This window comes from Rhynchophorus ferrugineus, unplaced genomic scaffold (assembly GCF_030347505.1).
Source record: "Rhynchophorus ferrugineus isolate W39M unplaced genomic scaffold, kcgeb_rfMv2 rfM10, whole genome shotgun sequence".
NCBI lineage: Eukaryota > Metazoa > Arthropoda > Insecta > Coleoptera > Curculionidae > Rhynchophorus > Rhynchophorus ferrugineus.
This window is the reverse complement of record NW_027472589.1, coordinates 18,663,857-18,686,629: the sequence shown is the minus strand read 5'-3', so window position 1 is coordinate 18,686,629 and position 22,773 is coordinate 18,663,857. Positions and strand designations below refer to the sequence as shown.

The window sequence follows — 22,773 nt, the reverse complement described above, 5'->3', positions numbered from 1 at the left end:
AACATCTGGAGAAAGTATACAAAAGTTGGTGTCTTTAAAGATTTAAAAACAGAGAAATTTTCAAAATACATATACTGTAGTGCTCCTTATTGACAACAGTGGAAAGGATTAAGAAATAGGACGGCAATGGCAAGTTCCCATCAAGTAAAATATGTGCAAGAAAAATAGAGGAAAAGGAGTAATGTTATATTTTCTATTATAACATTACACTCTATAGTTCCATGTTATAATAAAGATTAAATATTATTTTCACGGTTTAGACTTCTTTAATTTCTAAAAATAATTTTGAGATTGATTTATTTTTTCTCCCAAATTTAGGGAATATGACTTGGATTAATAGGAAATTTGATAAATTCACATTGGTAACCCTGTAGATACAAGCAAAAATTATTCGTTGATTTTTGTACAATCTATCGATAATAGATGACCAAAACAACACAGAGAGATAGAAATAAAATATGTTTTGAAGAATTTTGCAGACATTTGGCAACATAGCCCACCAGAACCGAACGAAATTTTATAGCCTGAAAAGGTTAAATAAATAACAAAAGAATATATAATGTCTGGTGCAGAGACAATGACAATAGCAAAACAAGTCGAAGGATAATTAAATAGAGAAGGAAATGTTAAGAACCCTACTAACATATCACTTAATAAGTCTCGTCGAGGTCTGGCATATATATATAACGTTTCCTGAGATCAGAACCTTCCTAAACCTAACCTAGTAATTTAATCTTAAAATGATACGTCAAAATTGCATGACAATCTGGCGTATAGTATAAAAGTTATGGTGATTTTAGTGAAACAGATATTGGAGCACGACAATGTACAATCCAGAACTATGGTCAAGTTCTGGATTGAATGTATCAATCTTGTGGAATAAAACTGATGTTGTTTAAAAGTTGTTATTTTATAAATTAGGTCCGCTATTTGCGGAAGCGTGTTGTTATTAGTTATACATATTTAAATAGACCTACGAGTCGTCCTTTTGAAGTTCCAAAGGTGGTGTTTGAATGGTAGACGCTTGATTCAAGGGGTCGAATGGTTTCACGCCTCCCGAAGTGTAGCCGGCCCCGCGAACTGCAGTCATGGGCCGGTTGATATTATCCATACCCGTGGGGGGTCGAAATCCGGCGGTACCCAGTTTTCCAGTACCCGGTTTCTTAAAGTTGGTCGTGGGCTTAAACCCGGTACCTGCCCTACTATAACCGGTGCCAGGTTTAAAAGGCGTTTTCGGCATCGCAGATACTTGTCGCTGAAACTACATTCAAAATATGTGGTTTATGAGTTACACAGAAATTAAAATAAAAAACCTACCTCAGTAGATGCACCAATATGTAGCACTGGTTTTGGAGTGGTCAATCTCATGTCAGTGCTAAACTTTAGTGTTCTGCTTGTAGCGTTTGAAGGTTCTTCATTTTGAAAACCGCTTGATAAATCGCCACCCTCTAATGTCTTGGTAAGGTCCAATATATTCGTTGTAGACATGTTTACTATTTATCCACTATTCATCCGAAAAATAGCTTTCCTATTTACAATACAAACAAATCAGACGCAAACATTCAGCATTTGACGCGCACTTTTATGATTAAAATTAAAATATATGATTTTGTCATCTTTTTGGTTTATATTTGTTGTTTTTAAGAATTTAAGTACAGTTTAGTAGAATATTTATATAATTTTTTTTAATATCACCAATTTGATTTCGACCTAGAGTGTTTGCGAGAATTAGTATTTCGTCAAGGTGAATTGAACAAAGAACGTTAACCTCAAAATTCATATGTTATCTCTACTTATAAATATTTAATAACACTTATGGTTTTTAAAAATGTATAATTTTATTTAATTTAACTGTTTAGAGTGTTCTAAATATTAGTAACAAATTAAATTCAGTATCGACGTAGTTGATCATCGATATTGTTCTTTACAAGTTATTAAGTGTTTATAGGTGACTTCATTTTATTATATATAGTAGATGATATAGCCTATTAATAATGACTGAGGTGAATATTACATAATTATAACGCCTTTTAATATCATTTTTGTACTGTTTTAGCCGAATAAGTCGAGACCTCCTGGTTGGTTGAGATCAATTTTAAATCTCGATGAAGAGGTTACGAAGAAGTTTGTTGTTTGGGGTAATGGTTTATCACCTTTACATTCACTTAGACTGCATTATAAAGCGTTAGAGGTATTAGTATATTAGTATGATATCGCATTGTTTAATTGTGCTTATTATTCATTTATTAATAAGATAACCTGTCATGGAATACCATGGCTTGCATTCTGGTTATCGTTAAATTGGTTATTTAATTGTCCTGATCTTATACCATTACAAATAAATATACTTTGTGGTAAGTGGTTAAATATCTACATATCATGATACACTTAAAGCAATATTTTGTTTCAGCATTAATTCTTGATATTGTGGTAGTGGGTTTGGTTAAAGCATTTTTCCGAAGACGTAGACCTATAGGAAATAAAAATGACGCCTTTGTACAAATTGGCCCTGATAATTATAGTTTTCCTTCTGGTAATTCTTTATTGTAATACTTACTTTATTTTTACTGTATACTTTTAGGACATACAAGCAGAGCTGCTATGATAGCATACATTTTTATGTTTGTTTGGCCAGCGTCAATTATTTTTTATCCACCTATGTTGGCATGGGTAGTGGGTCTAGCCATGAGCAGGGTGTTAATGGAGAGACACTACCTCCTAGATGTAGGAGGAGGCATATTATTGGGTATATTAGAAGGAATAGTCATGAATATGCTTTGGTTGGGAGATGACACAGCAAAAGCGATATACAATCAGTTCGCAGATGAAAAAATTGAAGGGGGTGAATACCATGTATAATTATTAAGTAACATATTGTGATTTTTTTATTGTAATAATATAATATATTGGAATAACTTGGACAATGTATTCCTTAGCAATAACTTCCAGGGTCTGTTTCATGATTTCTAGGAATGTTTGGCCAAATAATTAGGTGTTCCCATTAATTAAGATAAATAAATAAACTTAATTTTGAGCAATTGTTTGGTTCACTTTCATTTAAAACTACTTAAAAAGCGGGTAAAAATATATTTTTGCAAATGATATTGTTTTTTTTTTATGAAATCAGGTACTTGATTAGTCTTATGGATTTTGGCCCTTTAGCGCGAAGTAGGGGAGAGCTTGCAATTGTAGGGTATTAGTATTTAGTTGGAATATTAGTCTATAGTCTATCGAAAGTACTAGTGAACCCCTTCTTCTCAGTTTATAACGTCGCAATGGTGCAATGTTGCCGCATTTAACGTTTACATTTTACCCATTTTAGTTTATTATAGCGTTGGGAACTATCAATTGAAAACGACATATTGTCCGACTGATTTTACTACTTTTTATTGTTTCAATCATTTACGTATAGTCGCTATTTTCGGCCCGACTAATTGGACTACTTTTTACCATCGACTGTTTCAGTCGTATACTTTCAGTTACTATTTTTGGACCTACTAGTTTCATTCGACTGCTTATCAACGTTCTGGCAGTGCTGTTCTAGTCACGACTTTGAAAATATTGCTGAATTTATATTTACATAGATTTATATGTAATATATATCGTTTTATATGTTTTGTTTCTAGTATGGTTGTAAATAACAATATATTGTACATTAATATAGCAGCTTTTCGGAAGTCTATTTTTCAAAATTATTTATTAATGTAAAAAGGTAAAAAGAACAACTTGATTGAAAAGTAGAAAAATAATTTTGAGTGCATTTATTTTATCTGGGCGACTATTGGTTTCTGTTTTATTGACATTTTCGATTTTCTAAGTCTCTCAATGTTTGTTCAGGCCTTTTGAATCTTAAAAATTTCTTCATTCAAGCTTTAATGAATAATAATAAAATAACAATAATCTTAAAATATCCGTTATTAACGATAAATAAAAATATTATTGTATTTAAGAATGCTGCGATGGTTAAATAGTTGATAAAGATTAACTGAGAAAATACTTAGTCCAATCCATCCCTCTTTACAATCAACTGAAATTTAAAAATTATTTTACATCATTCAGAATGAAACAGTAATTCTGAAGGTGATCAATTACAGTAATTATCTTTTTCCTTTTCTTTCCCAAAGGCAGTTCTGAAAGAAATATAGTATATATAATATACATCACTGTCACGGCTAAAAAAAAGTAAGTACAAATTGGAAAGAAATAGAAATAAACTAATAACTTTTATTATACTATGTCATTGTGACTTTTCGAATATTAAAATACGACGAAATATTTTTGGGATCATTATTCCATTCCTTTTTTCACACGGCCATTTACCAATTTAAATGTAATTAAAATGAACTGATCTGTACAGCATAGAGAATTTTTTCTATGATAGAGAATCAAACAAGGCAAGGAATTCGTATATGTTCGTCTGTTATTACGAATAAAAAAATACTATTTTCAACTAGGGACTTTTTTTTACTATTGACTGTTTCACAAAACAATGAAAATGAATTAAATTGGTGCAGAGCTCAAACAAAAATAATAACTACTGTGCCAATCAATTTAATGTATCATATACACAAAATTAAATTATGAACAAAACAAATAACATTTGATGCTCGCACCGACTTCAAACTCATCAGTTGGTGGTAGTTAAAATAATATTGTAAATAGATAAACAGGTTTAGGGCGGTATGAAGCTAAATTGTGTTTATATAGTAGAATATAAAATACGTGTAATTGATAGGTTAAATAAGGTTTTCGTTTATTTTTATTTAGTAACGATTATTATATACATATTTTATTTTAAAACGTTTTTTTTGTGTTAAAAAGCTAAGTTTGATTATTGTTTTCCTTTTTAGTGAGTTCCATATCTGTTTTTTGAGGTTAACCTTACCGTAAGAAACTGTCATACGGTAAGGTTAACTTTTTTGTATGTTTTTTGGGGTACATATAAGTATTTTCCTGATAAGTTTATAGTCTTTGGGATTTTGTTTATATTCGATGGACAACATGTTGGTTCACCAGTAAAGATGTGTTGTGGGTTTTCTATCTTCATTGTTAGTATTTGTAACTGTTGTTCTATTGTACTCAAATCAATATACAAACATGACTACTGCGAGATGAATGAGTGATGAATGGGTAGGTCTTTTATCAGGGGTTTAGAATGTCAAGTGAATTTTAATCTGCGAAGGAAAAACCAACCAAGGGTGCCAAGAGTATTGACATTCTTCGTAAACTGCGGCGCATTGAGAAGCGCCCGGGCTTGATTGGAACATTTGAAGTTGCACAAGCTGTCTCTCAGAGACAAACCTGTCCAGAATGGGGTCGTACCGATATTGCTTTTCTACTCGAACTGACTTTACTCCAATATCCAATTTGAACCAATATCTTTGATTTTAGGTAAAATTTTAGCTTTGCAACAAAAGAGAAACTGTTTTTTATGTATTATTTTTATGATTACCAGTTAAAAACCAGTTGGTCTTTTGCTGATGTCGGGTCGGGTTCGGGGTTTTTGGTTTTGCGAGACACAGAAACCGTGGGATTCGATTGGGACTGCTGTATTTTATCTATCTATCGCGAGCGATGAGTGGGTAGGGCGTTAATTAACTGATGATCATGTTGCAAGCTGCCCAAGGAGAACCTTACACTGAGCCTGTTCGTAAAGGTTTTCATGAAAGGGATGCCTGATTCGAGACGGGCGTTCGCGTTCCTCATAAACCATGGGGCATTTATTGATGCTTCCCCAGGCTTACTACGAACTTCTTCGCCCATCCGCTATATCTGTGTCCATCGCTCTTGCTACGGTTCGAATTATCAGATTGTTTGGCACTTGTCTCGCAATTTTCGGTTATATGTGGTCATCCTCATATCATGTCAACCAGACTCCATACTAACAGGTCAATTCAAAAGTTCCCGGTCTACCATAGCAAAACATTTTTTTTTGCAAAATTAGTTTGTTTTTTTTCAACACAATTCCTTTCAAGGGTGATACACTGATTACAGTGACCCTCCAACTCTTCGATGCCATTTTTGTAGTACGATTTTGTCCATTGCTTCAAAATAGACCCCACTATCGGCGATTACATCTTCATTTGCGAACATTTCTTCCCAGCGAGCATTCTTTTGAGATCTGAGAACAGGAAATAGTCGCTGGAGGCCAGATCTGGTGAATGCGGTGGATGAGGAAGCAATTTGAAGCCCAATTTATGTTTTTTTTGACACGGTACATTGTCTTGATGAAGCAGCACTTTCTTTTTCTTCAAATACGGCCGTTTTTCGGCGATTTCGTCCTTCAAACGGCCCAATAACGTTATGTAATAATCGCTGTTGATGGTTCTTCCTTTTTTAAGGTAGTCAATGAAAATTATTCCATACGCATCCCAAAATACAGACGCCACAACCTTGCCAGACGACTGTTGCGTTTTCTCACGGTTCGGAGCGAGTTCATCGTGTGCAGTCCACTCGGATGACTATCGATTGGACTTCGGAGTGAAACCATGAAGCCATGTTTCATCTATTGTCAGATATCGGCGCAAAAACTCTGGTTAATTATGCTTGATTATCTTTAAACACTGCTCCGAATCATCAACTCGTCTTTGTTTTTGGTCAAAGGTGAGATCGCGCGGCACCCAGTTTGCATAGAGCTTTCTCATACCCAAATATTTGCGAATGGTATGATGTATACGTTTAGTTGATATCTTTGAGTGTGTGCTATTTCATTCAATTTCAATTTACGGTCATTCAAAATCATTTTGTGAATTTTTTTAATGCTTTCGTCGGTAACAACCTTTTTTGGGCGTCCGCTGCGTTCACCGTCTTCGGTGCTCATTTCACCACCTCTAAGCTTAGCATACCAATCATTGATGGTTGATTTTCCTGGGTCAGTGTCCAGAATCTCGGCATCAAGCCAAGTTTTTGCTTCAACTGTATTTTTTCTTTCAAAAAACAATATTTTATCAACATGCGAAATTCCTTTTTATCCATTTTTTTCACAATAACAAAAGTTGCTTCACTCAAAATGCTACAACTCACAAACTAATGATCCGACAGCTGTCAAATGTATACACTCATCTTTTGAGGTTTAGTGCTAACTAAATAACATATGAATTTAATTGTAGTAGCGCTATCTTTGTGTCAGACCGGGGAGAATATTATCAACTCCGTCTTATGTGACATCAAGATGAGTCCCATATTTTTGAGTCTCTTGCCTATACCATCAGCTGCCAAACCCAGTCTACCTTCGAAGGGGTTCTGCTAGCGACTGGGACTAATACAGCCAGGTCGTCTGCATAGGCAATTGTTTCTATGCCCTCTCCCACGTCGTTTATCGGCACCTGGTCGTAAGCGTGATTATCCGAATGAATGTGAATATTGTGGAACTAATAAGAGTATTAAAAAAAATTCACGTTTCGTATTCACGTTATGTCTGACTCTACAGCCCCTCCAGCTCCGATGAATGCACCCGATGGGGCAACCTGTCTTGCTGACCACGTCTACCTTTTCTATGGACTTGTCCGTTAACTTTCTTTTTTAAGGAGTTAGAGCGACCCAACTGAATGAGATCTCCGGTGCTGGCTGCTCAGACCTTGGATCCAGCAAGTCTGCCCCCTCCATATTCCTTGGGGCAGCCCGGAGCCACCTTAGGTGCTACGTCGTGGCGAGATTCCCGCGTTTGTTGCTCCACCCGGCGAAAATGTTCAAAAAATTATGCCTTTGTTGAAGTTTGTTCGTTTCGGATACATCTAGAAAGATGGGTCGAGCTCTGTGACCTTTACGAAGAGTCTGATGAATAGTGGTTGTGGCGCGGGCAGCTTGATGAAGGCTTGAGCGTTTGGCGTCGAAACCGAATTGTTCCTTGGAAATCATGAGATTTTGCGCGATTGAAACTGTTGAAAGCGTGCAAAATCGCTTTTTCTGCAAGTTTGGAGAAGTTTTATTTTCATTTCTGCAGTTTTATACAGCCGCTTGTGACAAATTACAACGCCTTCGTTATTATTCTTCTTTTTCTACATATTAGGAATGAATATTAGGATTTAAAACATATTTAACACCCCATTTGAATTTGAATTTAACACCTTACTTATTTAACAGTTTAAATAAAAACCAGTATAAAAATGCTTTTAAATTGCAAGAACAAAACTATTACTTTCTACACATAGAATTATTGAAACTTAGAACTATTTTATTTCTAAATGGTGAGAATTTAATTTTACTTAATGATTTACTGAACAAGACTACACAATTATTTCATGACCTTCTTTAGAAATAGTTCCTTAATACAGATATACTTATCTTTTGATATTAAATATAAGGTCCGCTTTCAACGTCACTTCTTTAGTCTCATGACACTCGTTTTAGTCAATTTGAATCTAGCGCGGCTGAATTATGTTTACGGATATGCAGCATCACTGGATTTTTTCATTTCATTTCATTGTGAAATGCTATGAAGCCTCTAACACTTTTTCTGGTTAAACCGTCATCATCTCAGTTGGCATTTTCTTCCTTCCTTCCGTAAATATATGCACAACGACGAGGTTGTTTATCTATATGAATAATATAAAAACATTTTTTATAACATCTTTATTAGATACGCTTAGTACAATCGTAATTATAAATTAATTTATTACTATATTTCATTTGTACTTGGATTAATTCACAAGCAAGACAATTGTGAGAAAATACATTAATATGTATTCTTCAATTATAAAATTATAATAACTTATAGCTATAGTTTATAGTAAAGGTATACACTTTATATAAGTTCGTATGGTTTGGTTCGCTTTAATCTCCTGACATCCTGCGCGCTGTCGAGCAGTTGTATTGCTTCCACGTTAGTATAATTTAGAAATCTTCTTTCGTGTTTCAAGGCGAAATCTTGGATAATTTCGCAAATCCATTTGATTTCCAGGTCATCGTGCAGTTCTTTGTTGGTTACGTAACGATAGGCATTGGTAATCAATCGAAGAACTTTGTTTTGATAGCGGGATGACTAGTTGATTTACATTTTTAGTGCAACCCCATTTTTGCATCCCATTTGTCCAAATTGGCTTTATAACTGTCTTATACATCAACCTCTTTGATTTTAGATCAAGTTGAGAGTATCTTTCGACTAACCAGTATAGTTGTTTTATTTTGGTTCTAATATGTTTTGCTTTTTGTCTAACATGATGTTTCCAATTTAATCTACCATCAAGATGGATTCCAAGGTATTTAGCTGATTCTGCTTGAGGAATCGGGCATCCATTGAGTGATATAATTAAGTTTTTATTATTTCGCCGCAATGCAAAATTTACGTGGATAGATTTGAAGCTATTAAGTTGAATCTTCCAATCTGTCGTCCATTTGTAGATTTTCATGACTGCGACTTGTACTTTTTCTACTGCCCTAGACAGAGATATGTCGTTTATATAAAAACATATACAATTAGAGTTATCTCTAAACATATATATTAGATCTTAAATTGGTACGTAATGGTGAAAGAATTATGAATTAGATTTCAAATAACTTTTACTTAATCGTCTTTTTGGTTTACGATAATAGTGATATCGTCATTGGGACCAACTGATGATTATTCACACGACATTATTCCATTATTTTTTATTCTTGATTTCCATTCTTAATACTTTTTTTCTTTATTCTTAATTCTGATTAAATTTTGACTCTTTTGACTGTTTAATTCATGTTCCTTGTTAGTCAAAGAGTCTAAAGGAATCCTCTAAAAAAAAGGAGGAGGTTCTATGTACGACTGCATATTTTTTTTATATATGTTCACCGATTTCTCCTTGAATTGTGGACCGATTTTCAAAATTCTTTTTTTATTCGAAAGAGTGCACTTCCGAGGTGGTCCCATTGGAATTAAGTGAGAATCTGGGGAAATTGAGTAATTTAGTCAATATAAACCCAATTTAATACAATTATTTGAGAGGAAACTGTTAGTTTGAAAAGTATCAAAGTCGTCTACTGGAACTTCCAGGCATTGCTTTTAAAATTGTTAAAGTATAATATTTCTTCTTTAGTTAAAAGAAGAAGGATATTCAAAATTGTATTAAGTACAATAATGAAATGTTACTAGTTTCTAGGGAATCACATGTTGTTGTATATAAATTATTCAAAAGTTCGTTTATAGAATCTTCAACTGTTTAACAGGTAAAAACTGATAAAAATAACACAATTTTTAAAGACATGTAATAAAATCAGGGACGACTTATTATTTCAGTTTGTGTATTTAGATGAGACGTGGATATTTCGTAATGGGACCTACACAGTGGTCACTCATGGCAAAATGATAATAAAAATAGTGTCAAGACAACAAAAGTGGATGGAAAAAGGTAAACATTGAAATGAGTATTAATTAGGTTTTGTTAGTCATAACATTTATTAATAATCCATTGCAGATGCTGGAACGGTTAATAACACCTTGGGTTTGGATGCACTCGATCAGACACATTCAAGAAGAAATTGACAAAAGATAAAATTGGGAACAAATATTAGATATGTTGGAAATTAACAGCTTAGTCATTCAACTGAATTAAACTTTCTGAACGTGGGGTTATGATTCAATGCTGACAATTTTCAAGACAGGGTGGTGAGAAGTGAGAAATAAACACGTGGAAACAACCAAAGATGGATATATAATTAATATACTATAGCTGTAGGAAGTATATTGTAGAATGTGAACGATTTATGTGCGTATTTATTCAGATTATACATGAGCATTAGGTTAGAATGTATGAGGAGAGACTACTGTTGTGACTAACTGTTTTGTGGATATTGTAAATACGTTAGGGAGAATTCATTGATTAATTTTATCTAGATTGATCTATACAAGTAGTAACAGAAGAAACAAAAAAATACAGTGATATCAAAATGACTTGACCAGGAAATACACTATCGAAAGAAACAAGAACTAAACATAAAAAGGTAAATATGCTCTATACCGAAAGTAAAATACATTACTTGGATATACAATTGTTAATTAGGTAGATAGGCCTCCAGGGCATATCACTACATGAAAAATCCGCCTAGAACTCATAGACTAACTCATAAGTGGTATGGAAAAGAGTTCAATATAAGAGATCAAACATAACCCTAGTAAAAACTATTATAACTGCCTACTTATCTGTAGTTTAAATTATTTGATAATATATGCATGTACTGTAATGCTTAAATTAAATTTAATAACATTTTTGTACCATTATTTTATTTAGACTAGATTTTTGTTATAGGTCAAAAACAAAATAAACTAAAACTCAGAGTTGATGCGGCAACATTGCGACGTTTTGACGTCATTAATTTAGGTGACATATCTTCAAAATTTCTTTGGATAGTTTTATTACTGTACATATATAATTGTAATTATAATTGTAAACATATATAAATGAAAAATAAAAATGCTTCTAGTTTAAAAGAGATTTTATGATTTTATAAACTGAATTTAGCAATAAATTCAACGGTGCTGCTGACGTGCATTGATTCTTTTATTGGAAGGACTATATGGATACATATATATGGATTTATAACAATAGCGTATTGTCATCCATATGATTCGGCTTCGGTTGAAACAAATAATAATTAGAAGGTATATACATATACATTATTCATGGCTACTTCGGATAGACTATACATCGCAAGAATTTTTCTAAGTAAGGACTTTTTTATAGTAAAAAAAAATGACCGCGCGCTTAAAATATTACATTCGCTGGAAAACCTGGAAAATGAACTGCGGTATCCGAAGATACGAGATAAGAAAGAAGAAGGCAAGGCGATAAAATCGCCATCCGGCCCAAATTCTGGAAGTAACAACAACGCGCTGGACCGAGGAAAAAGTTCTCGGCCCGCGTGTCGAACAAACGGACGGACGCCATCATCCCAACAACAATCGTCGGATAATAAAAAAGTCGTTTCGCGTTATTAGCGTCAGAAATGATGCGAGATGCGGCGTGTCATTTTTCAAAAATAGACGCTGGCCCAAAAATAGGCCGGCCTTTAGTTGCGGGATCGGACGTGAGACGAAAACATCGGCGAAAAGTGGTTTTCCTCCTCCCGACCGGACCCAGTTACTTCGGGACGCGCGCGTGTCTGTGTTAAACGACGAGACGTTTCGCGGACGCAAGGGCCCCCGTCGCCTCGCGCCCCCCATACGTTCGAAGACAACGACTCCGACGACCGAAAACTTTTCAACTCGCGGCGCTAGTTCGTACCAATCAACCCCCGATATTTTAGCCGTCACCGGACCCGGGAACGAAACTCGCGAACCGAGAAAATCGCGAAAAAGTGTTATATAAACCCGCGTCTGGCGCCCCAAGAAGATCCGTAAACCTACAATCTTCAGAGAGTATTTTTAGAACGGTTCCCGGCGCCTCCGCCCAACCAGTGCGCGTTCCTACGGACGTCTGCGAAGATGACTGTATGCCTCGTGACGCGGTCGTCGATCACCCTCAGTCGCTGTGATAATGGACAACACTAGAAAGCATAAAACTCGAAAGAATAACACCAAAGGTGCGCATTTCTTTCCTCCTCGTGTTTGTTTGGTTGTCTACATACATATATAACGTCGATAATTTATTAACTCGGATTACTCGCACCTAACTGCATAATAAACAACAACAATCTCGACAACAACCCTTAATACATACATGCACATTCATCCAACTATTTCACTCGATCGCCCTAATAATATTTCGTCATCCGGATAGACAGAATGCGTATCAAACTAGGATTCAGACGGGTTTTCTATTAGTAGACGTGATTGCGTAGGAGGGACCTTGTCGGTGTATGAATCTGGGAATTGGTTGGGTAAGGTGGACACTCATTCGGGGATTTTTGAGGATAATTTTATTCAAAATAAAAATAGTTTTAATAATAATTTAAGAGATAGAGGAGCGTCATTATTTGTAACGTCTCTCGATATTAAAATTAAAAGCTACGTATATATTTGAATTCGCTTGAATATATTATATCATAACTTATAAATTAAATAGATTATTACCAAATGACCAATAGTTCGTGTATGTTTGGTTGCATATAAATAAATAGTTAATTATATTTTTATACACATTTTATTGTATTTATCGGGTGCGTTTTAATTTTAGGGGTATTAATAAGGGTTAACTGTATATTATTTCAAACAATGTTTTAATCTTAAGTTGATTCAATATCTATCACATTGAAAACTAAAATAAACAAAGAAAATTGTACTTTAGACTATTCGAAAAAAAATTAGTCTACTCATAGGGACGCCTGCCATTTGCAATAAAATTTAATTTTGTGACGTTGCCAGTTTTTATAAATTATATGTATATTTCAATAAATTATTTATATATTTATTTCAATACTGCAATGTATTGTCCATGTCCAATTGAAGGATTTCATTTCGAAAAAGCTATGTATCTTTTGATCCAACCTAAAATATACTAACTAGATACTAGATATTAACCAAAAATCGTGCATTTTTGATATTTTGATAAGTGAAGCGCTGCTAAGGCAGGTGACGACTCAGAATTATGTTGATAGATAACATTGTAATTGTTGATTGTGATTGTATTGTAATATTGTTGCGTATTCCAGCCTTTTTTGCACATTGCTCAGCACAAACGCATCAATTATAGTCGATAGTGATGCCCATTGATGGTTTTATCGAGTAAAGCCTCCAAGTCTTTGTCTTTAAATTTATTGGGGTGTTCAGAACGTCTTGTTTTTATGCCAAAATCACTACAATCGACGAAGCATGCTTGCTATAAGCTTCACATACTGTGTGTTGATGACTTCAGCCGACTTTTTCTTCAAAATGTAGTAAAAAAGTACAGTTTTCCACAAATGCGATTTACTATGTACAATTCAGACAATTTCAACACTCTAATAATATCACACGTATGAAAAGGAAGCCTGTAGATAGGGTTTCAATACGAAGGTGATCCGAAATGTATCCGATGAGATTTAACACGCAGTAATACCATCTGTTGTAAACCCTTTAAAATTAATTTATGGGCGTGTTGTAATTTATTAAAAGTAATATCGAGAACATTTTATAAAAATATTTAATTCTAAAATAATTTTTATTATAGGATAAAAAAACTAAAAACCCCATATGCCATAACAAATGTAATTTATTTATAAATTTATAAACATTGTATTAGTAATATGAAGTAACACGAAGAACTTACTATATAGAGCCTATAAGAATATTTAATTTTAAAATAGCTTTGTATCCTAGAAAAAAGAAAAGGAAACAATATGTCAGATAATAAAAATGATTTATTTTTCTGCATATAAAGATTCCAATAATAATCCATAATTTCTATATAAATATATGTACGTATGTTTGGATATATACATAATTTAATATATAAACCTTCTAATGTAGTCTTATAATATCTGTTCAGTGATAAGTAAATTGAAATATGCTAAAACTTTTACCAACTGTAATGTACCCTTAATTTGTTCTCTCAATATTACTTTTCCGCGTTTAAAATTTTCAGTATAGTTAAAATTCAATAGTTTTTTCTCTGCGATAACGTCTGTTCAGACCTTTGACAATACTCATAAGTTACAAGTTTTATTCATTATTGCTTATTGTATAGAATTAAAATTTGAGCGATACAAGAACAAACATTAATATAATAGTTAAGTCTATATGGAAAACAAGTGAAGAAAAGTAGTACAAACGACATGTACGATCGAACTTCTTAACCCTACTTATAAATTGAGAAATTAATTAATAAATTCGGGGAATATAACAGTATATATAAAATAACGATTAACTGAGAATAACACACAATACAGGACCTAAATAATGTAATTAATAGCTTTATAGATTATATAAAACAAGTCAATGCTACTAGAAGAATCTTAACAATTTCGGCGCTAAAACAAAAATGACGATATTGTGCTGATTGGATTCTACCTCACGATCAGTTATAAATGGCAACGTCGCAAAATTAGGCGAAAATTAGGCCCCGCAGACTAGAAACTATTTGTTTGAAAAATAACAACTATATACTTAAAAATAGAAATAGATCACTCTGGCTGAATTTATGGCATATCAAATTGTGTGTGTAAAGACTGTGAATTAATGTTGAACCAGTTTTGATAATAAATTAAATTAATTAAAGGTTAACTACTCCACTCGTACATCTCATATAATTGCTGATACTAGATACCTCCTTGTCCACTACCCCAATTTTCCCCCTCCGACCATCACTATCCCCTTCATAAATACATCCTTATGTTAATTTTTTAAAAGAGAGATATAGTCCTTATCTTATTCGGACCGAGTCCCGTGAACTTCTCCACTCTTATCCTGGTCGGTGACTCGAAATCTATATTCCGATAGCTCTAAATCTCGCAATATGGGCATTCCATTTCAAGCTCTCGAACAGGGTTCAGTATTGACCGCTGAACTCTTCGCGATATTCAAAGCTTTATCATATATCACAATCCAATCCTTCAAAGAATAGCTAATCCTTACAGACACCCGAAATGCCCTCGAATATTTCCTGGAACAGAAGTTCAACCATCACATGGCCACCGACTCACTGTTAATCATCCGTAGCCTCTATCTGAATGGGATCAGGACAGGTTTACTGTAGATCCCTTCCCACGTTACTATACTGGAAAATGAGTGAGCGGATGTGCAGCTAAATTGGTAGCCTTCTCTCTCCTCCCCAACCGTATCCTATTAGTCTCTTGTTTCATAAAGAACGAGGTACGACGTTGTTGGGCCCAGGAGGCCAACCACAATAGGCTCTTTGTGGTTAAAGCTGATTCGCAAAATTAGTCTTCGTGGAAACACGTCATTCAATAATTCAATTGTTGAACGAGCTGTGTGTGCTGTGGCCTCAGCTTGCTGAAACCACATGCCCTTTGGTCCTTGTTCTTCCATTTCAGGTATTATTTTTTTTGGTACCATTCATCAATAACAGTAACTAAAACACCTTGGTCATTTTCAAAAAAATAGGGATCAATGATGTTTCCAGCATGAATTCCACACCATACAGTTGTTTTTAGTGGATGCAATAATGTTTCATGAATCAATTGAGGATTCTGTTTTTCCCAAAACCGACTGTTCTATTAACGATAAATTGTGGTTTTGTGAGGCACTTGACGATTAGTTAAACGTCACATAACCAAGATGGCGCTCAATAAAAATGGTAGCAGGATTTTTGCCTCACCTGTTACATTATATCGTTATTTTTCTGTTGCGAAATTATAATCAGTGTCCATTCAGTGTAGCTTTATTTATTAAAATATTTTCAATAAAAACGCCAAAAATTTTTTATTTAACAGTATCAATGCTTATCTCCCTAACGCATTTTATTGGTAAGAAGAGGTCCTCATTATCTCCTTCCTGTTCAGAGTAACTGATTAGAGAAGCAATATGTTTCTGATTCTGATTATTTATTAGATTTGGTATTTTCAATCAGAGTAATTACAAATATTAAGCACAGAGTCAAAATAACAATAGCTAGTTTAGTCTGATTTTAAAATGAATTTACAAACTGCAATAGGCAATTCATTCGATGTCCTGATGACATGAGTTCATTGTTATTTTGGATGGATTATAGATAACTTTCGATTTCCAGTGTTCATGTTGTTTAGCACAATATTACCCAATAAAATAATCAAAATATTATATATAACCAAACTCAGTTCAAATTTTATTCATTAGTTATTTAAAGACACATTTACTTGAGGAGATAATCACATCACCACATGTACCACATCTTGTTTCTCTAGCTGTAGTATCACTATTTTTCTCTTCAGTTTGATTTATTGTGTAGGTGAAATAAGTTTAATCATTATCGTCTCATAAATGAGTAGGTGGCAATCTACGAACATATTGAATAACTCCATCATCAATCATTATCTCCATCATCTCTATGATAGAATTTTTCTTAATATGTTTTTGGTTATCTTCATAAATTGTTTTTCCTATCCAGAATCTGTTACCGAGAGGTGTTATATCGTTTTTAACATCAATAGAGTTACACTAGTTTGTTTCTAAGTAACCTTATTCCTAACTTATACATTTTTAAAACGTTCAAAATAACAACTTTTAAAACGTTGAAGCCAATATTCTCATATTAAAATGATTAGATCGAAAACTTTTTTTTGATCTTCATTCCAACTGAATGACGAGACAAATTAGACAAACACAGAAGGACATATATTAGAAATAATTCTTTTCTCTAGAACAATATTGTGAGGTTTGTAAAAATTTATCGCAATTGTCACATGACGCAGATCTGGAGAGTACATCCGGCTTACAGGGAAGCAGTTTATTTAATTTAACCATCGCGTTTTAATTCTAGGTGAAATATGACATTTTTATTTTGTATGTGAAGTCTTTTTTTTAAATTTCTATACTCATTGTTTTCACCAATATCATGTAACACTCGTTAATGTTAGTTTTTTTTAAAGATTTTTGCATACATTCTCATCATTTAGAAAGCTATTTATTGAGGAAAATTGAGACAATTTATATTAATAAAACTGTTTTCCATTATTTTCTACAACTCTTGTTTCTCTCTCATGTTATTCTTCTCATGTTTCTGCCAACATGGCTATATAGTATCGAAAGAACTTGTTTTATCATAGAATTTCGAAAATGTGTGCCAGCGAAGCCATGTTGTGTCGCTCTGAACAAGCGGCAATTAGAATATGGTATCTATATTGAGTACGCTTGCAACATGCGACTGAACGTCCTCATAATTTTGCGTTTTTTAATCGTTATTGTCAATATGTTTTGCCACAATTAACAGTTCTATTGTAGCAGCTCGTAATAGACGACACCTTGCTGATTCACCAGCAGCCATTTTGAGCTTGGAATTATCGTAGTCGATTCTCTTTTTTGCCAGTCGCAATATACCAGATAAAACTCTTCTTAATTGCCTGCCAATTAATGAAATCGCAATGTTGAAACGATATAAAATACTTAATTTGTCAACTGCTAAGCGGTTTTGGAAGTTATTTCAGACTTCTGCTGGGCTTCTGGGCTGGATGTTCATTGCCTTCGAATTATTTTGATCTATTGATATCAAATTTACAACTTTTTAACCTTTGAAAACAACTGATAATTGGGATATGACGCAGTAGAATCGCCACACGTTTCCAGAAGTATTTGGTGGATTTCGACAGCAGATTTCCTTAAGTAAAGCAACTAAAGATTAGGTTGTTTAACAATTGTTTATATTCAGACTTCGTAATAGCCAAAATCAATAGATGTCACTGATCAAAACACAAGCAATCAATTAATTGTTTTCTCAATGTAATCTATACATTGCAACGCTGATGCCATGACCTTCAACTGGTTGCTGTCCATATTACTGATTATATTTTTGATTTAGCTTTTATCTACTAGCGGATTCAAATTTTATATATCTGTAATATACTAACGCTTTGGGATGTCAGGGATACGAAGTTTATTATCAGCTCACCACTGTCGCTCTGGGAGGGTGTCTACAGGATTTTCTGTAGCCGTCAGTAATTAGTAAAGATTAGTAAAGATTTGTTCCTCAACTCTGCATTGATGCATGTAAATCGAACAAACCTGTACAATAAAGCATAATCGGTCTAAGCTATCGTAAATCTTCAAAATTAATTTACAGTTTATCTATCTACAACTTTCCGGCATGAATGTGGATGCTTCTTAGAATTTTATATTAATAAAGTGACTTATTCCGAACGTTGAGTAACCCTCTTATGTGTATTCCTAGAAATCATTTGCGAATAAAAAGGCCTACGCGAAAAGGAAGAATCTGATTATTAAAGGTAAATATAACGAGTTTTGACTTAACAGGCTGTTTTAATAATATTATCACTGTTCATGTGTGCGTGCGCATTTTTTGCCAGTCAAATTCCTTTCAACAATTTCTGTCGTTGATAGCCCGCAAAGCTCCCAGAGTACCGATCAAAACCTATCGTTGGGAAGATATCAGAAGAGCCAGAAGAAGAGGCGGTTATCCCTGGACCCATCTTTATAAACCGCCTTTCAACGAGAAAATCGATCCATATCCATTCACCATGGACGCTCTGAGGTAAGTCGATCGTCTTACACGTTTTCATTTTCAACTAAACACTTATCGTATCGCAGAAGAACCAAATCCGCCGGAGTCATGGGGGAGAAAAGAGAGGGGGTGGAGATATCGGAACTGACGACCTATCCGGAAAGCGGCAAGACCACGCCCTCTTTCCTGCAGGTGGAGATGGTGTCGGAACCCGGAGACGATTCCTCGGCCAAGAGCAGCCGGGCAGGTTCGCTTGTGATCGAGGAGTACGTGGAGGACGACGACAAACTGATGGAGGACGATGTGGAGGTGAAGGAGTTCCAGCTAGAGTCGGCGGAAAGTTCGGATAACATCAGCCAGTACCTGGATAAGGAGGAGCGAGGTCCCAGCAACTCAAATATCAAGGAGAACGAACCGAAAATCGATGAACAAGGTAAGTTAGGATGGGGAAGTATGACCATCTCGGTTTTAGTTATAATATCGGGGTACAAGAGTCCCAGTTGATTATTAAGAAAAACTGGGCACTTTTTATGAAAAAATGGAAGCTTAACATTTAAGCCATTATAGCCCATCGTAACTTTTTTTGTCGTCTCGGTCAAAAAGATAAATTCGCCGTTCGTTAAGGTCTTCCGGTGTCTAAATTTTACAATTTTTTTTTCTAATAGAATTAAAAGATTAAAGATATTTTTTCTAGATATTTTTTTACTATATTTTTATTAACGTTCCAAGAATACAGAAGAACAACAACAGGTTAAAGTCTAGTGGAGGGGGGCTAAAAGATAGCGATTTCTATACAACATATTTCTAACCCTTGTAGAAACAAAAACATTTGAATGTTAGATTATATAAGTTTAGTCGGACCAAAGTAAGCAGTGAGTATACGTGATCTCAGCTTATGACGTCAAAACGTCGCAATGTTGCCGCATCAACGAGTTTTAGTTTATTTTGGCTTCGACATGTAACACAATTCTAGTCCATATCAAATAATGAAACAAAAATATTATCAAATATAATTTGTTTTAATATTATAGTACACGTAATGCATATCTTATCGAAGACTGGTAACTATAGTTAATTATATAGCTATATTATATATTTTATTATATTTGCATTTAATTCTTTTCTACACCACCCATGAGGCAGAGTCCTAGGCGCGTTTTTTTATGTAGTGTTATTTCCTGAAGGATAATCCATCTAATTAACAATTGTATATCCAAGTAATGTATTTTATTTTCATTAGAAAGTAATATTTAAAATTTTACGTTTGGTTCTTGTTTATTTCGATGGCGTGTTTCCTTGTCAAGTCATTTTGATATCACTATATATTTTTGTTTCTTCTGTTACTACCTGTGTACACTATTTTTGATAAAATTAATAACTAAATTCTCCCTAGTGTATTTACCATATCTACAAAAAACTTAATATTTATCCTCTTCTCATACATTGTAACCTACTGCTCATGTATAATTCTGAACAATTATATACATATCTATGTATATCAATCGTTCACACTTTACAATATAACTTCCTACTCTCTTTACACCATTTAAATTTGGACATTACTTAACAGTGTGCGAAGAGATGCTCTAAATGACTCAATCAATATCTGATAGCTCTAAGCTATGTACTTTAGAGACAGTTTCTTTTGAAATAATTGGACTAAATTATGTTAATATTGAACAAACTACCCACTGATATAGAGAGATGATACATTTCATAGATTTCTGATAGAGCTAACATCAAGCTGATATTAATTGATCACCCGCTCCGTATGAGAACCGTTTGTTTTCAGTGAATCCAAGATGAAAAATATATAATTTTTTGAGATATTTTAATGACCGCTCCCATACTATTATTCAGTGTGGCTGCAATACGCTAAAAATACTTGTCAATAAAAATAGTTGTAACTTAATATTTAACAGTAAAAATATTTACATCTCTAAGGAATTTTACTGACAAGAGGGGGCCTCCATTATTTCGTTTCTGTCCGAAGTAATTGATTCGAGACCCAATTTGTTCTGTGTGGGTTCGGCATTTTCAATCAGACCAACAAAAAGCAGCGATTAAAAATGTATCAAAACAAGCAAAGCGTTAAAACAACCTTGCCGGATTATAACTACTAGTTGTTATAACTAATAGTTTGATGAACTCTGCAAATATTTGACAACCGAACCACTTTTGCAGGTTCTTTCGTTTGAACGTATCTCTTTTTAACTGGAATAAAATGAGAAGGAAAATATTGTGTGGCTCTAAAACGAATTTACAAATTGCGACAGGCAATACATTAAATATATTGATGACGTATTTTACTACTTCTTTGGATATACGCGGTTTTGGGCTTGAAATAAAATCTGTGGGCGAAAAGAAATCAGGAACCCGTTTTTTCAAATTGGTTTTAAGATTATTACTCTTTTTGATTCTTAACGACCATTTATTGAATTAAGCAGTATACATAAGAAATGAACAGAGGTTAAACCGTTTATCACTTATCATACCTTCGTCCCAAAATCCTTGGTATCGCCATTCGATTTTCGCTATATCTTGGTGTAGCCGCTATCCTTGCTCGTCGTTCGTGTCGCCCAGGTTTTGTGGGAAAAGATCAAGATCTGAATGCAGAAAATTTATTCTGAGAGACATTCGATTTTTAATATTGTGGTAATTTTACTACAAATTGTCGACTACGCGCTTGTAATGCGGTGATTTGTAGTTACTAAGAAAATTGTAAACAACTATGAGAAAAACGATGCCCATGCTGCTGCATCATCAGGCGTTAAACAGACAGGTTTTGTTGCTCCTGGCTCATAATGGGTATAACTCGGCCACACCTTTCTCATATAACGATGATCAACTTCACAGCTGTCCAAGCTTACAAAAAAAAAAACAGAAAAATTTCGGGAATCCTAATTGCATACCAACCAATAAACCAGTACAATTAAGTTATTTCTCAACCTTTGGATTGAAACAAAATTTGCACTGATGTTCATTGTATTTGATTTCGGCTAAAATTGTAGCCAACAAATACCATTCTTTTTGAAGATATGGTGTATTCATCACATCAATAACCTTTTGATTGGCATGAAGACCTTGTTCATAAATTACAGAAAATGCTACCAAAACAACACACCGAACTATTAAAATCATACATTACAACCAGAATGTTTAGAGTCAAACAAGAATAAGATTACTCTACAATAAAAGAAGCTAAAGCAGGTGTACCACAAGGAAGTGTACTGGGACTAATGTTTTATCTACTCTACACTTGTGATATACCACAAATGGAGAATTTTATGATGGCTACATTTGCTGATGATACTGCGATTATAGCTGTTGGAGACAATAGTGAAGAAGCCTCACGAAAATTACACCAGGTAAGTGACAATAAAATAATTGGACACAAGCTTGGAGAATAAGAATTAATGAAAGTAATTCTGTACATGTGCAGTTCACCTTTAAACAGACCATACAAGTATCAATAACATTAAATAATACTATCATTTCATATAGCAACAACGCTAAATATCTCGGAATGTATCTAGATGCAAAACTTCGCGGGAAGGAACATATAAAGAAGAAAAGAAAAGAACTGCAATTGAAATATAGAAAAATGTACTAGCTAATTGGAAGAAAATCGCAATTATCAGTACATAATAAATTGCTATTATATAAGCATATACTGAAACCTATATGGACATACGGAGTTCAATTATGGGGATGTTCTGCAAAGAGTAACATAAATACAATTTCAGAACAAAATCCTGAAAGGTATTGTGGGCACACT

At 33.9% G+C, this 22,773-nt stretch overlaps 3 protein-coding genes across 5 annotated transcripts in view; 2 read left to right on the top strand and 1 right to left on the bottom strand.

Annotated features, from left to right (window-relative positions):
• nompB (intraflagellar transport protein 88-like protein nompB) overlaps positions 1 to 1,558 on the bottom strand; it is a 32,731-nt gene extending 31,173 nt beyond the window's left edge. Inside the window, exons 1-2 of the mRNA XM_076416114.1 lie at positions 1,318 to 1,558; positions 978 to 1,261 (exon numbers count right to left, since the gene is read on the bottom strand). Coding sequence (XP_076272229.1) covers positions 978 to 1,261; positions 1,318 to 1,488 — 455 coding nt within the window. The 5' untranslated portion in view covers positions 1,489 to 1,558. The remainder of the gene's footprint in view (positions 1 to 977; positions 1,262 to 1,317) is intronic.
• A 193-nt stretch (positions 1,559 to 1,751) lies between these two features.
• LOC143203827 (polyisoprenoid diphosphate/phosphate phosphohydrolase PLPP6) lies at positions 1,752 to 3,102 on the top strand. The gene is made up of 5 exons (XM_076416138.1): positions 1,752 to 2,003; positions 2,057 to 2,191; positions 2,255 to 2,354; positions 2,411 to 2,533; positions 2,582 to 3,102. Exons 1-5 carry the CDS (start codon positions 1,995 to 1,997, stop codon positions 2,857 to 2,859), a joined length of 645 nt encoding a protein of 214 aa, XP_076272253.1. The 5' UTR covers positions 1,752 to 1,994; the 3' UTR covers positions 2,860 to 3,102.
• An 8,876-nt stretch (positions 3,103 to 11,978) lies between these two features.
• LOC143203812 (uncharacterized) overlaps positions 11,979 to 22,773 on the top strand; it is a 77,440-nt gene continuing 66,645 nt past the window's right edge. For 2 of the 3 annotated variants that reach the window (XM_076416101.1, XM_076416100.1), the window contains exons 1-3: positions 11,979 to 12,489; positions 18,875 to 19,025; positions 19,082 to 19,428. In XM_076416101.1, the coding sequence (XP_076272216.1) occupies positions 12,444 to 12,489; positions 18,875 to 19,025; positions 19,082 to 19,428 (544 nt within the window). In that variant the 5' untranslated portion in view covers positions 11,979 to 12,443. Of the gene's footprint in view, positions 12,490 to 18,704; positions 18,760 to 18,874; positions 19,026 to 19,081; positions 19,429 to 22,773 lie in introns of all 3 variants that reach the window. The other variant, XM_076416102.1, reaches the window with a different exon arrangement.